Source organism: Odontomachus brunneus, unplaced genomic scaffold (assembly GCF_010583005.1).
Source record: "Odontomachus brunneus isolate Ranch 3 - 2012 unplaced genomic scaffold, Obru_v1 Obru_scaffold_067, whole genome shotgun sequence".
NCBI lineage: Eukaryota > Metazoa > Arthropoda > Insecta > Hymenoptera > Formicidae > Odontomachus > Odontomachus brunneus.
Window position 1 is genome coordinate 1789460 of NW_022639517.1, and position 15427 is coordinate 1804886.

Sequence of the window (15427 nt, forward strand, 5' to 3'; positions counted from 1 at the left end):
CCAGATTTCGTGCGATGTGGTGCAATCGCGTATTTCGCTCGGATGGATGAATGCATAAAATAAGATCCGCTCTTACCTTTCGATCCTGTTTTATCCAAGCATCCTGCTCTGCTTGCGCTTCCGGCTTTGTCAATTCGCCAGAAACATAACACCAAAGGTCTGCCTTGACTAATATTGCCTCGACCTGCAAACTCCAGGAATCGTAGTTGTCCCGGCTAAGATATTCGATTCGCGAAGAATTTATGATGTTTGCGGTTGCATTCGTCATGTTCTTTCGTTATTGTTCGTTGTCGTCACCGAGAATCTTTGTCCGCTCAAATCGATCGCGTGATCGTTCACAAAAGTGTCGACATTAAGAAAAAGTTCTCGCGCCACAATGCTCACTGGAGGTTAGGATTCCGATTGACGCTTGATATCGACCGTTCCCGAATCCTTTTGTTACGCGATACTTCGAAATAGAGTTCTATGTCCGTAATTCAGTGATACTATGCAACTGGGCCCATAACCTGTCAGCAAGATTATTCAACAATCGGTGACTTGGCTGATTTTAATAATAATAATGAAACGGTTACAAGAAAAGTTGCGTAGCCAACCAACAGAAAAAGAAAGTTGATACTTAACGAACGTGTTATGGCAGCAATGTGAAGTGATAGTAAGATTTACTAGAAAAGGTTGGCTGTACAAAATGGGTGTATATCAGTTGGACACGGGGCAATTGGACACAGTCCAATCACAAGTCGCTGTTCCAAGGGACCCTACAAATGTCTCTAATCACACGGTGCTGTGATTGGCTGTGTCCAAATGCACCGTGTCCAAGTGTACCGCTCCCGGTATTGAATGTCGACTTGCAAAACGGCCCGATGAAAAATTTTTCATACATAATTTTGCAAAAATGCTTATACAATATTATGCAAAATTATATATGAAATTTGTCCATATATAATTATACATAATTATATCTAAATAGATAAAATTATATATAATTATGCATAATTTTCGATAATACAAATATCTTTTGATGCTATAAATAGTAACTTTTTTCGTTTGTTCTATGTTAAAACTTAAAGAAGAACTTACTGAGAATTTCTCAATATGCATAGAGAAAAAAAATTACTTCATATATTCTTCTGTAGTTTCTAACTCGAACTACCTTATCTGTTCCGCTTGGTAGTCTTAGTCCTAGTCTTGGTATCTACTGGATCACTTTGATAGTAAGAGAGTTAATAATGATTCTAATGTCTCATACGATATCTTGTTGACTTGTACTTATACTGTTATGTACTGTTATGTTTCATTCAACAGCTCGTGTGTAGATAGAACGGTTTAAATTGAATAGAAAAGTCACGTACCATTTTGCAAAATTTGCAATAGTTGACGAGGAATGAATTATTCTCTGTGAGCTAATGAGCGCACGTGAATTGGTCGGCCAAACTCCGTATAAAGAAAAATGGTTTACTTCTAAAAATGACCGCTGTCGCGCGTCAACGCGCCGCTGTTCGTGTCTACATCGCCTTATACTTTGATTATATGTACATATGTATGATTCTACATATTTACATATAATTATATATACTTCTGCATATTTATATATTAGTATACATAATTATACAAAGTAACAAGTCATTCGCAAATCGCACATTCTGTGTAATTATACATTATTATATCTCATTATGCATAAATATGCATACGTTAATATATATTTATACAATTTGATATAGGTATATATCTTCATATATAATTATATCCCGGTGATATCAGGCAACATCATACAAAATTATGTATAAAGTCTTAGAAACTTATATATAATTGCATTATATATATTTTTATATATTTTTGTTATAATTATAAATTTTTGTTATAAATTATATATAATTAGGTATACAAAATTTTTTATCGGAGGCGTAACTTCTAGTAAATTACTATATTACGCAGATTACGCAGATTATGTAAGTTGCGCTGCATGGGGAGGCACCCTAAGGGTCCGTTCTTAATCGCGCATGAAGTGCATAGTCTTGTAACGTCCGGATCTATTTTAGAACATTAATAATATATTATTATAGACCGGGAGGCCGACTTGTCTGATTTCAGACATCACTAGACATTTTATCCCTATGTTACTAGATGTAAGTACGTGCGCATATGTATATTCGCGAGCGTTAAAACATTATAATTAAAATGCCGAATGCTGCGTGCTGGTGGAGAGTCTTGAAATCGATGGATCGATCTAAAGAAACCGTTATCGCTCAGTGCGATAAGTTAACATAAACAGGAGCATGAAAGCCGAATCCCAAACACCACTTAGGACACCGACGCGGTGACATCATGCAAAGGAATGAATCTCTTCCCTCGTCATAACTCCATGGACCAATCGGAGAACGACTCTCAGCGTCAAAGCGACATATAAAAACGCGCGCATTTGTAGAGAAGGCAATTATTCTCTTCTCATAATTAGTCTCTGGTAGCTTTCATGTACCTATTCAGAATATTATAATTAGTCGTAAAATCCGACTGTGTTGCAATTACTTTTGCCTACCCTTCATATTTCAAACGTTGCGAAATCAAAATTCTGAATCGCGGGCCGCATTAACCCGCGTAGTGTCGGAACATCCGAGGCCGAGCCAGGAGAACAAGCACCGCTGATTTTTCGCCAGATTCATCAATCGTTTCGCCAGACTCCGGAGACCCAGGGTAAACTCGGTGAAAAGCAGAGTGACCCAAAAGCGGAGTCATCACTCTGTTGACCGTCCACGTAAGTCACTGATTTCACTACTTTCAAATTTCCCTATATAGTTATTTATCGTGGACGTAACAGTCTGCATCGAAAATCATTCCAATTTTACCAATGCGCACATAGGCTCGCATTGGATGCGCATAGAATTTTCCAGATTTACTTCGAACTCCCACTACTTCAACGCATCGACTAGAGATGTCCGATTCTGAATCGATTCGATTCTTTCCGCAAAAATTCCGCTTATTCGTGTTGTTTGCATTCTTCACACTTTTCGTATTTAAAACCAGACAAAAGTATGTTGGAATGTTTGGAAGAAGCGAAAGCAAGACAACCAACTCGATTTTTTCTTCCAAGCGTCTGATTAGAGTCCATCTCTTTTTAAAAGCGAAAAGTATGAAACATGCAAGCAGCACGAACAACCCTTTTTCTCTAAATTTGTTAGGGAAAAAATGGAATTGATTAAGGATGCTTTCCAATTGCTTAACATATTTTGACACCACGTACACAAAATTAGTTTATTGGTCACATATTATCCAAAATATCTTATAAGATAATATGCAACCAATAAATTAGTTTTGTGTAACACAGTGTACGCAACTGGAAAGCATCCCATGAATCGGGCATCTCTAGCATCGACTGCTTCTAGTAGCGAGTAGAGGCAGTTAATGTGGTTGATGCGATCTGTTCAAATTGTACGGTAAAATAAGAAATTGGAAATGTCCGAGGAATCGTCCAAAGCACAAGAACCTCTGTTTGAGTTTCCAATCCTAATCGAGGAATCAAACGAACTCGTCACGCAGTTTCTAAACGTCGAAAATGCTGAAAAAGCAAGAAACGGTAAAAATAAATATATATTTATATTATTTTGAGCCAAAATTTCCAGTTATTATCGCCGAAAATGTTCTTTGACTATTGTTCTAGAATAACCAGGAACAACTCTCTCAACATAATCATTTATTTTTTTATTAAACACTGTCTCTCCGCATGTTTCAGCAACCACTAACGAAAAATAAATCAATTCCAATTCTTCATTTGTAATGTCTTTCAGTTCATCTTCACTATCACTATCATTAGTATTAATACCCCTGGAAGCACATGTTGATTTTATGTACGTTTTATAAACATATGTAACGTTTATTATCGTTCGTTCAACATATCAAAAACCCCAGACAACATTGGGTGTTTATGGGTGTTTACGACAATTATGGCTCTTGCACATAGGACGCGGTAATGCTTGCCACGCGGCAGAAGTTTGCGTGACAGCCAATTAATATGCTGCTTTCCGTAATAACCTTCTAGCTCTTATGGACAAACAAAATATTGATTAGCTGTCGTGCGGACTTCCGCCGCGCGGCAAACATTACCGCGTCCTGTGTGCAGGAGCCATAAGAAGTCATAAACTACAAAAGTACTAGATGGTCGTGCCTATCATAATTTTCGGCCCTAGTGGAACTAACTCTAAAGCCCATTCTACAATTGCGTAAGCGTAGTCGTGATCGTAAGAGTCAACCATTCCGAATGTTTTATTTACTGCTTGCTTTATTCTGATTGGTTGTCGTAATCACATACAACCACTTACAACCACGTTCACGCAATTGTAGAATGGGCTTAACTCTAATTAGGTTTGTTCGAGTTGCTTGTACTTTTCACACTTTTACACCTAATGTTCGTTGTACACTAGTGCACTTCAAACAACAGAAATTTTCCAAAATACTTTCTGAAGACATTTTCAGGACGGAGGGACGTCATCAGAGTATTCTTAGGACGTTTTTTGAATGTGTGAATTGTCTAAAAATAGCTAATATCTAATAAGTTTATTCGTGTTAATTGAACTTTTTACACTTTCACACTTAGTGCACATTAAAACCAGCGACAGACAATGCTTGTTTTCATGCTGGATTGCTTGCTGATTGGTGCATTTCTGAAAATGGATGGAAATACACCAATCAAAACAGAGTATTTCCATCCAGCAAGCAATCCAGCACGAAAACAAGCACCGTGTGCCGCTGGATTAATTCTTTATGGCTCCTACGACTGCGTTCCGAAATTCACTGCCAGTACTGAAATTCTATAGTATACGTGACATGAACTATAGAATTTCAGTACTGGCAGTGAATTTCGGAACGCAGCCTACATACAGGACGCACGTAAGAGCTAGAAGATTATTACGGGAAGCAGCATATTGATTGGCTGTCGCGCGAACTTCCGCCGCGCGGCAAGCATTACCGCATCCTGTGTGCAGGAGCCATTAGAGTTAGCTAGAGTAGCATAGCGGATAACATGAGCATCTGGTAGTTGATTTTCAAAAAAATGTTAATTATTAATAAGTTTAATAATATAGTATGTTTATACCGAACGTTTAATACGCGTATCAATTAGTAAGTTTATATCTAATTATTCTAATTTCGGCGACGCAATATATTTAATTAATACGATACGTGTTTCTATCAATATTGCATTACTTCAATATGAAGTTGTTTATATACATCGTGGAGATCAAAATAATTCAACATAAAATTATTAATTGGTACGCGTATTAAACGTTTGGTATAAACATACTATATGAGATTAAACTTATTAATAACTAACATTTTTTGAAAATCAACTCCCTGATGCTCACGTTATCCGCTATGCTACTCTAGCTAACTATAAAGGTGCGATTTCACGCAGCGAATAAAAGCTGGCGTTTCACCCCACTCCATCAATTTTCACCGAAATGGCGAATGTAGCGAATAAACGCTCAAAGTTCGACACACAGTCCAACTTTTAACGAATAATAGCTGGTGTTTACCACCACTCCATTAATTATCGCTAAAAAGACGAATAAAGCAGATAAACGCTCAAAGTTCAACACAGTTCAACTTCTAGCGATTTAACCAGATTTAAGTGATTAAAGTTAATTAAGTGAATATGTAACGAGCCGTTCGTAAGACAAATAGAACAGGAACCGTAAGAACGATAAAATCAAACGACTCGTCACGAAACCGAACACGCGACAAACCAATGTAAACACCGCCGACCGACCGCGAATATCACAACACGATATCAGGTTAAAAGTAGTATAAAAGACCGCGCGAAAAGCTCAGTGAGAAGCAGTCTTCCGAGGCACTCCGCTGAACAAAGCTCAGACTCCAACAGCAGCAGCACCTCGCGAACACCGCTGCCTAGAACACCGTATCCTAGACCTTCCTCGTCACCGCTCCGTCGACTTGTTGGATTCGTAAAGTCGACATTACTCGATACCGCTCCGTCGACTTATTGGATTCGTAAAGTCGACATCCGCGTAGACTTATTGGATTCGTAAAGTCTACATTCTGGATTACCGTTCCGTCGGGTGTACATCAGTTGGACACGGGGCAATTGGACACAGTCCAATCACAAGTCGCTGTTCCAAGGGACCCTACAAATGTCTCTAATCACACGGTGCTGTGATTGGCTGTGTCCAAATGCACCGTGTCCAAGTGCACCGCTCCCGTTCCGTTTTCCTACAGGTGGGACCCGATTGACCACGATATGATTGGACACAGATTGTAATGATTGGTTTGACCTAGTAATTTACTAGATAATTCTTTTCATCGGTTGGTTATGTCCAATCGTGGTCAATCGGGACGTTCCCTTTTCCTACACTGTTGCTACTGCCTAACAATTTTGGAACGACAATGGCCTGGTTTACATCGTGCACTTAATACGCGTACTAAATAGTAACTTTCTATTAGATAATCTTAATATCGATGATATATATAAACAACAGTGTATTAAGCTGGTATAATACTCATCAACGAAACGTATTGTATTTATAGAATGCGTCGCTATAAACATGCATTGTTGATGTTAAGATTATCTAATAGAAAGTTACTATTTAATACGCGTATCAAGTGCACGATGTAAACCATGCTATTAAAATTATCTAATAGAAGGTTACTAGTTAGTACGCGTATCAAGTGCACGATGTAAACTAGGCTAATATGGCTGGTTTCAGTATCAATACTGGGTCCTTTCCAATTGCTTAACACATTTTGACACACACGTACACAAAACCGGTTTATTGGTCACATATTATCTAAAATATCTTGTAAGATAATATGCAACCAATAAACTAGTTTTGTGTAACTTCCAGTGTACGCAACTGGAAAGTACTGGAAACTACTGTACCCAGTACTGGAAGTACTGGGTACTGGAAAGTACCCATCAGTACTGTCAGCACTATTTCGGAACGCAGCCATAGTCAAAGGTTCCGGGGAGCGTCTCGATTGACCACGGTACGATTGGATACAACCAACCGATGAAAAGAATTATCTAGTGAATTACTAGGTCGAACCAATCATTACAATCTATGTCCAATCGTATCGTGGTCAATCGGGTCCCACCCAAGGTTCGTTACGCTATTTCTTTCTCCATCTGAACGCACCCGTAGCGATCTAGTATATATAGACATCTGTGCAATAAACTCAGCTTACGCTCCATCCTTATATTCTTACATCCATGGTATAAACGCAACATAACGTAAAAACAACCATCTTATATTTACCTGTTTTTCAATATATAAAAGGAGGTATAAGATCATTGAACTGAGATGTAACAATTTACAAGTGATAGTATCTGAATAAATTATAGAATATTATATAAGGTAAAAATTTTAAGTTTTGGTTTAATTAAAAATATTGGTAAGGTGATATTTTATCCAAATTGCATTCTAAAACGTCCTTCTTGAGGGAAATTTTATTTATAATACTTATAGTTCATAGGCCTGTTCTTTGTAGCTGCACGCTGAACTCGTGCAATATATTGAAGTGAGACAAATATATGTTTTCTCACTCTAACTTATTGCACTAGTTCAGCAGTGTAGCTACAACAGTGTAGCTACAAAGAACAGATCTCATGTTACATATACTATAGGATATCGAGTAAAATTTCCTCAAAAAGGACATTTTAAAATGCAATCCTAATGTGTGTATGTATGTATATATATATATATATATATATTATATATATATATATGTATGATATGTATATATATATATATACATATAAAGTACTAAAGTATAATACGTAAAATAATATTAATTACATTGTTAGAGGTTATTAGTATATAATTAGTAATATTCTATTCAATAGGTTAGGTTGTAAATCTTTATTTTTATATTATAGATAAACCTGTTCCTACAGAACTTCAATAAATTACCAGGTTGGAATTAATAAATACTGTGAATATATAATCTACTGTGCTATTCTTATTTATATAGTTTTTTGATGCAAACCATATTGTATATACAAGATGTGTTCCTTAGGAATAAATTCTATATACAATATCATATTTTTCTTAACTTTTGGTAAGAGTCAATTTAAATATACTATTTTTAATACAGATTTATATATTTATAAGAAATATGATAATTGTATCCTTATTTATCTTTAAATATTCATTTTTGACAATTATATAATCTTATATAAAAGTTAATGATTGTATTTTTTTAGTTAATACTATATATGGCAAAGAAGTCGCAGAAGAATTTGTGACACAACTTAAACTTAAAAATATTTTCAATCAAAAAGAAAGTGAACAAGTTTATGCAGGTGAAGATAAAAATAATATAAAAACAAGTGCTGAAGAAACGACAAATATTACCAGTGCTATTTCAACAAATATTACTAAAGTTAATTGTTCATTGGAGAAGATATATGGTCCTGTTGAGGTTTTACAGAAAATAATATTTTATTATTGTGTGTGAACTGAGACAAAAGTTTTGGTGCAGTTAATTATCACATTGAAGTAGATAAAAAGTTTTCTATATGGAATAACAAAATACAGTAATAATCTTTTTACTTTGTTCTATTTAACTATAAATATAAAATTAATAATTCATGAATAAATAAGCTGCTCCAAGATTTTTGACTCCATTTAAAAGATTTATTAGTGATCTTTATGATCCTTTTTATGTATCATAGATTGTTAACGCAACAAGGCTTATGGAGTTATTGATTTTGGAACCTGGTCCATCAAATCGTTCAAGAAACGGCAAAGAGAGTAAGCACTTGCCAGGAACATGTATTTTAGTGTTATTTTACGCTAGATCGTGTGTCTTTAGCAGTCAAGCTGCACCACATTTCAATGCTATACCTCGATCATTTCCTCATATAAAAGCTGTGGCTATTGATGCTATAAAACATCAAAGGTAAAAATAATTAAGAAATTTTGTAAAAAAAATTTACACTCTATGATCTGCTATTTTTTTTTTAGTATTTAGTTGAGAATATAGTAACTAAAAATTAATATTATTTTTAGTTTTAATGCACAATATGGAATAGTTGGGGTGCCAACATTGATGCTGGTTCATAATGGCAAACCTATTGCTAAATTCAACGACACAATTTATACTTTGGAATCGTTTGCCAAATTTACATCTCACTTGACGAATTTGCAGCCAAACGGTTCATTATATGTTACTTCGGCAGATTTCATCGGACCAGTCTCAAATGTACCTTCTAATGAGACAGACTATTGTCTTGTTCTGTCATGGATTTTCAATATTGCTTGCATGTTATATTTCATGTCACGCAGTAGGTGGTGGCAGCAATTCGTCGAGGTTATTCAGAACACTTGGCGTGAAAGCAATGCTCAGCATGAACATGTTGACTAGAGTATAAGTTTTTCCACTAATTTAAGAATTACCTTTAATTGTCTTGTTCAAACTTTGTAAACATGTAAATAGAAAAAGTAATTAGTATTTTATGTGAATAGTTGAAAATCTGGAATTCTTTTAAAATATATATCAAGTTATAATGATTATTATATAAAAAAATCATTCACAGATAAGTTTCTAAAGCTTACAATTAAATCAATACGTAAATGTCATTTGTTTGTATATATTATATATTAAGTAAATATATGAATATAGAAAAAAGTATGAAGTATAAAATATTCAATCGAAATATGACAAAGAAAGATATTTTTTATATTTTAACTAAACATTGAAAATTTAAGTTTCTTAGAGATAAATAAGAAATAATGGAATTGCAGATAAAGTAAACGTGTAATTTAATAACAACTTTATTAAGAAAGCAATAGATAAATTCTATAGAAAAGATAAATATGTCAAATACAAATTTAAGGTGTATGTAAAAGGCAATACGAAAACGGGATTTAAACTGGGAACTCACGGATGGTCACGTGAGCATGTGTGTTATAATGGCCGACTTCGCGATTCACTTATCAATTTTCTAACTTCACAATTGTTATGTGTGGCATTTGTTTGCGCTGAAGTTTGTTTCTAGTGAATTTGTTATTGCCGTGGCTAATTTGCAGTGTTGTGATTTGCTTCGGAAAAAAAGAATTCGTTTCACATGAGTGTGTCATTTTGGTGAAAAATTGGCAAATTGTTCACAAACAAGATGAGATTTTTACGGATTAATTTTGACGATAGCGAACATTTTTTCCAACGTCTCTTGCTAGGTTAGGTTACCTGGAATAAGAAGCTTTTGCAACAGCGCGAAGCGGTTTGAATTTAACTTCGAGTTGACAAAGTAAACTATGGGCTCATTAAATCTTGTATGCCCGATGTGTTGTGGCGAAACTTTCAACAACCCTCAATCCTTAAAGTACCATTTATTAAGTATAACAGACAATCTTTATTGTCCTGGCTGTTCGCAACGTTCTGATTCTGTGACGGCACTCATTCAACATTTAGACAAATGTCAACAAGGTTTGCAGCGCAAGATAAAACCTGAAGTCATAATGGACACAGCTCGAAAAGTTTGCAAGGAGTCAGAAAATAGAGCAAATATTTTAGCGGTTAGTACAGATAAGAGCAAGGTAAAGAAATATTGCAATGAAAAATTTAGAGTTGAAATCTTTTAAAATTTTGAGAAACAATCTTTAACACATATAAAACTTGAGACTTTTAAAAACCTTGAAAACTGAGTAAAAATTTGTTGAAAATTAAATCAATGTTTTTAAACAAAAAGGATACTTCAAATATAATACAATATTGTAATTTTTAGTTTGCAATTAGAAAAAAATAATATTAAAATTTAAATTTAATATTCTTAGTGCCAGTAAAATATGTATAAAAGGTTTATATTATGTTTTATTATTATTTTATTATACTGTACAATATCAAATGATTTCTTAACTTTAAATAATTTAACTTTAGAATTTTATATTTTTATCATATATTTAAAATTATGAAAAGTAATCGCTAATTTAGCATTACTTATATCTTGTAACTGTAATGATTAATTTTAGGATGTTAAGGTACAACAGATGAATCGAAGCTTTCTAGCAACTGTAAATGACACTGGAATTGTTATAGTTGGTGATCCGCAGACAATACAAGTAGATGAGAATGGTTCGTAAAACTGTTATTTTGCTACATAAATATCTCAAAAACTAAACATTGTTTTTAATACAAATATTAGGAGAAATTAAAGTTATAGAAAAGCTGGACTTGGATGAAACGCAACCAGATCAAAATTCTCTGGATTTCAAAATGTCTGAAAGTTTTTGTGATATTAGTGGCGGAAAGCAAAGAAAACCACAATTATCTCAAGGATTAGTGGCTATACCTGTATCGAGTTGTGTTGCAGAATGCAAAGAGACATCACTAGATAAGAGTATGGTTGCTGTGTTATCAGAAAATTCCAAACTCTTGGATAGTGACGTTACAACCTTCATTGATGTAGATCGCATAAACGACGTAGGGGAATTTGATGAAGCTGGTCTTTTGCGTGTCAAACAGGAACTGTGCGGGGTAAAGATATCAAATTAAGTCATTAAGACTATAACCTTTTATATAATTAAGAGATGAAATTTTTATGTAAGAAACAGTATCAACTTTGATAAAAATCATTTTTAGCTTTATGATTTGCCTTTACAACATTTAATCTTGTTTTTTTCACAGATGGAGTCAGATGCTGTATACAGCTGTACCAGCTGTGACACGAGTTTTAATTCTGTCTTGGAGCATATTAAGCAATTTCACGACGGCCAAGAAGTCCTACTAGAAATGGCGGAGCAATTTGATGACCTGACGAAGACAGTACCTGTAAGTTCAATATCTACAGTACCTGAAAGCTCGGGAAATATGGTTAATACACGGCAAAGACAAACTATGAATACGCTGCGCACGGAGGAGTGCATCGACAGCGAAGGTAGGCTCTATACAAGGAAAGTAGTACAGATTGAGAGATTTTGGGACCAGATGCCAATTCAAGTCGCGACATCACAATCAGCGAAGGCTCCGATGATTGAGAAATTCTTCTCAAATGTGGAGGGCATTAAGGTGCGATTTACGCTTGATTACTGGAAGGAAATTTTCGCCTAAAATGTTGGATAAGGATTAGTATATGATGCTGCGCAGGTACGGGAAAAACGCCTGGCGGCTGCACCATTGCGAATGTACAAGTGTAATCAATGCTCGCAACAGTTCTCGAAATTAGGAAACTTTCGAGTGCACGCCTGTTTACATGGTAACAATCGCTGCGAATATTGCGATCAAAGCTTCGCGACTCCTAAGGCCTTACAGCTTCATACGAAAGTACATGAAAATAAGGCCGATCCTAGCCAAAAAACGTTTATTTGTACAGCGTGTGGCACAGAGTTCTGTTCTCATAAAAGCTTGCGATTACATTCGAGAATGCACGCTCCTGTGAGGGCTAGGCACGTCGATGCACCCGAAGGAACTCCTTCAGCAACTTTTACTTGCCCCGAATGCGGTAATAAGACGACTCGATCACACTAACTTAAGCAATCTTTTTAGCTCTCAAATATTCAGAATTAATTTAAATATTGATATTTTACAGGTAAAATTTTTTCTGAATCTTACAAAAATGCACACATGGCGCTGCACACGGGCGATTCGGTAACGTGCGCTGTCTGTAACAGAAAATTTGATTCCTCGGACAGTTTAGCGATGCATGCAGCGGTGCACACTGAGCTGGTGCCTCCGCAGTCACCCACTTCATCCGTCTTGATTTCAGTCTCAACTGCTGGAGAAACAGCAGCAGTGACAACGACGACGTTAGTAACCACAACTACGACTACAGTTACAACAATAACAACAACAACAACAACAACGAGAGCAATAGCAACAACGACGGCGACGTCGACTTTGACTACGACGGCTACGGTGACGGTAGAAGCTAGCGAAAGTCAAAAACCTTATCAATGTCAGCATTGTGGTCGTAGATTTACTAGACCTCACGAAAAAGTTAAGCATGAACGAATTCACACCGGAGAGAAGCCACACGCTTGTGAGGTATGTGTATGTAATTATATTATTACTTTTGTTAAATATTAAACAATCAAGACGCAAATACATAATTTGAAATTTTTGAACATAAAATAGACGAAACTTTAATATCTCTTATCCTAGTAAAAAAAAAAATATATATATATAATAGTCTAAGAAATATATATATATATATATATATATATATATATATATATATATATATATATATATATATATAATGATAAATTTGAGTATGTAAAAAGGGGAAAATAAAAACTGAAGAACTGAGAGGACTGAAAAATATACAATTTGTATATTAGCAAGTTTTACCGTTATAGGAAACGTAAAATTATTAAAAATGCACTGATTACATAAAATTTCTTTCTTGTTTATTAATAAATTCCTAGAAATTTTTCTTTTTCGTCGATGATTATTGTGCTAAGTAAAAAAGGAGCAAAATAGTAAAAATAAAAAACGAAAACATCTCTGTTTGATGGTAGGTTTGTGGCAAGACCTTTCGCGTATCTTACTGTCTGACCTTACACATGCGTACACACACGGGTGTGCGACCCTATACTTGTCAACACTGTGGGAAACGTTTTAAGGCCTCTTCCGTCTACAATCATCATATGTTGACGCACGGCGATGCGCGTGCCTACACTTGCCCGTACTGCCCGAAGACGTTCAAGACGCGAGTGCAACTTGCTGGCCACAAAAATAGTCACACAAAACCGTTTCGGTGCACCGAGTGCTCGCGACCATTCGCATCGCTCTATGCTGCTCGATCACATATTCAGACGCACAAGAAAGACAACAATCTCAAATATAGCTGTTACATATGTGGTGCATCGTATGGTCGAGCATTCGCCCTTAAGGATCACCTGAAGCAACACGGTCAAAACGTTCTAGCGCCGCCGGAGCCAGCGCGCGAGGAAGAAGTGCACGAGGGTTTCTTGCTCGGTGAGGAAGTATCTGATAGTGACAAACGCGTACATGCTCGCCTTGGAGTCCCGTCATCTACACTTCCTGTTGAGCCTACTTCTATGGACGATGTGGATACCGATTGAAATGGATTCTAGTCGAATTATAGCGCCTGATTTTTCGTATAGATCGAAAAATCCGCGCGAATTTTCAGACACTGTGATCACGCGGATATTGGCCTTATATCAAACCTTTGACAGAGGTCTGCGAGAATCGTTATATGTCTGCGCTATTATACACATCATTTAGCAAATTTTCTACCAAAATTCGCAAATAATTGCTTATACGTAATCATTGTTAATTCGTTCATAAAGTTGAATCGTTCATATTTCTTGAGTAGTGTTTGCCAGATGGCTATTTTTCGGCTATGAATATGCTGATTTGATTTAAAGTTGTAAAAGTTCATCGCCAAAAATGTCGAATCTACGAATCTTGTAAATGTTATATTATTTTAATTAATATTGGACATAATTATGCAATGTGCGATCAAGTTTAAAAGCTAATTTTTGAAGTATAACTTTAAAAAACGTGAGAAGTAAAATATTTAGATATTAATCCTGTGACAGTTTTCTTCAGATAATAATATATACTAGTTACACGTTGTTTAACTATTAATAATATACACTGATTACGTTCCTCTCTCTCCCGCAGTAAAGACAACTTAATCACCGCTTTGCGCTGCGCTATCAGCAGCTGTGAAACTGTTATAAGATTTTTTGCTAAACGACATCGAGGGTTTACGCTTCTCCAAAATGTTTACTAAGACGACTGCTTAATAAACATGTCGGAAAAGTATAAACTATCGATGTCGTTCAGTAAAAAATTGCAAAGCTGACAACGTAGCACAAAGCGCTAATTAACTGTTCTTTTTGCTGAACGTGACCATTTTAAAGCATATTTTAAAATATAATAAAAAGTAACAAATTGCACATGGTTTCATATTGCATAAGATCTATGTCCAATTAAAATATTGTCCAATTCGCGACTTACACAGTAAAGTCTGTGACAATTGATACAGTTTAAATTTCAAACTGAACTCTAAATATGTGTGTGTGTGCGTATATGTGCGTATATGTACGCTTTTTCCACATTACATATAATGGATATATTATTTATGTATGTTTTTTCCATATAGTATACACATATATATTTATATGTCAGATTAAGTCTATTTTTTCTATATCCATTTTATATGATGAACATCTCATTAGAAGAATTATAATTGTTTAAAACTTTAACAGTAAAAATAAGTTTTCCTATGTACACACACATATTTTGCAACCGACAAACGTTTTAGTTGTATTGGAATTATATAATTAATTACAAAATACCTTATTGTATAATATTATATATAATTAATTTATTATCCTGAGTAATTATGTTACTCAGAATTTCAATATTATTTCTAATGTTACCTGGAACCAAAATTTCACTTAGTTTTATTCAAATTTAAATTAATTAGAGCTGTTTTAAGTTAAATGCAATT

At 35.0% G+C, this 15427-nt stretch overlaps 2 protein-coding genes across 8 annotated transcripts; both read left to right on the forward strand.

Moving 5' to 3' along the window:
- Nucleotides 1–7183: 7183 nt before the first annotated feature.
- LOC116846704 (thioredoxin domain-containing protein 15) lies at nt 7184–9518 on the forward strand. 4 transcript variants are annotated; one of them, XM_032820905.1, is made up of 5 exons: nt 7184–7358; nt 7880–8061; nt 8207–8424; nt 8678–8904; nt 9015–9518. In XM_032820905.1, exons 2-5 carry the CDS (start codon nt 8007–8009, stop codon nt 9367–9369), a joined length of 855 nt encoding a protein of 284 aa, XP_032676796.1. In that variant the 5' UTR covers nt 7184–7358; nt 7880–8006; the 3' UTR covers nt 9370–9518. The 4 variants fall into 4 exon arrangements, with proteins under 4 accessions (XP_032676796.1, XP_032676799.1, XP_032676798.1 ...); XM_032820908.1 differs by lacking the exon at nt 7184–7358 and adding an exon at nt 7621–7682; XM_032820907.1 differs by lacking the exon at nt 7184–7358 and adding an exon at nt 7622–7686.
- A 136-nt stretch (nt 9519–9654) lies between these two features.
- Nucleotides 9655–15101, forward strand: LOC116846703 (zinc finger protein 208-like). 4 transcript variants are annotated; one of them, XM_032820901.1, is made up of 7 exons: nt 9655–10541; nt 10974–11076; nt 11147–11478; nt 11629–12009; nt 12088–12442; nt 12530–12984; nt 13461–15101. In XM_032820901.1, exons 1-7 carry the CDS (start codon nt 10260–10262, stop codon nt 14025–14027), a joined length of 2475 nt encoding a protein of 824 aa, XP_032676792.1. In that variant the 5' UTR covers nt 9655–10259; the 3' UTR covers nt 14028–15101. The 4 variants fall into 4 exon arrangements, with proteins under 4 accessions (XP_032676792.1, XP_032676794.1, XP_032676793.1 ...); XM_032820903.1 differs by having other exon boundaries at nt 11315–11478; XM_032820902.1 differs by having other exon boundaries at nt 9655–10520.
- Nucleotides 15102–15427: the final 326 nt, after the last annotated feature.

What these genes read in the sequence shown, in the direction of transcription:
- LOC116846704 (XM_032820905.1), top strand. Translation starts at nt 8,007, where the DNA reads ATGTGTTCCTTAGGAATAAATTCTATATACAATATCATATTTTTCTTA. An exon ending in CATATTTTTCTTAACTTTTG is followed by an intron (nt 8,062 to 8,206) that starts GTAAGAGTCAAT and finishes GTATTTTTTTAG; the next exon opens with TTAATACTATATATGGCAAA. An exon ending in AGATATATGGTCCTGTTGAG is followed by an intron (nt 8,425 to 8,677) that starts GTTTTACAGAAA and finishes TATGTATCATAG; the next exon opens with ATTGTTAACGCAACAAGGCT.
- LOC116846703 (XM_032820901.1), top strand. Translation starts at nt 10,260, where the DNA reads ATGGGCTCATTAAATCTTGTATGCCCGATGTGTTGTGGCGAAACTTTC. An exon ending in AATACAAGTAGATGAGAATG is followed by an intron (nt 11,077 to 11,146) that starts GTTCGTAAAACT and finishes TACAAATATTAG; the next exon opens with GAGAAATTAAAGTTATAGAA. An exon ending in TCAAACAGGAACTGTGCGGG is followed by an intron (nt 11,479 to 11,628) that starts GTAAAGATATCA and finishes TTTTTTTCACAG; the next exon opens with ATGGAGTCAGATGCTGTATA.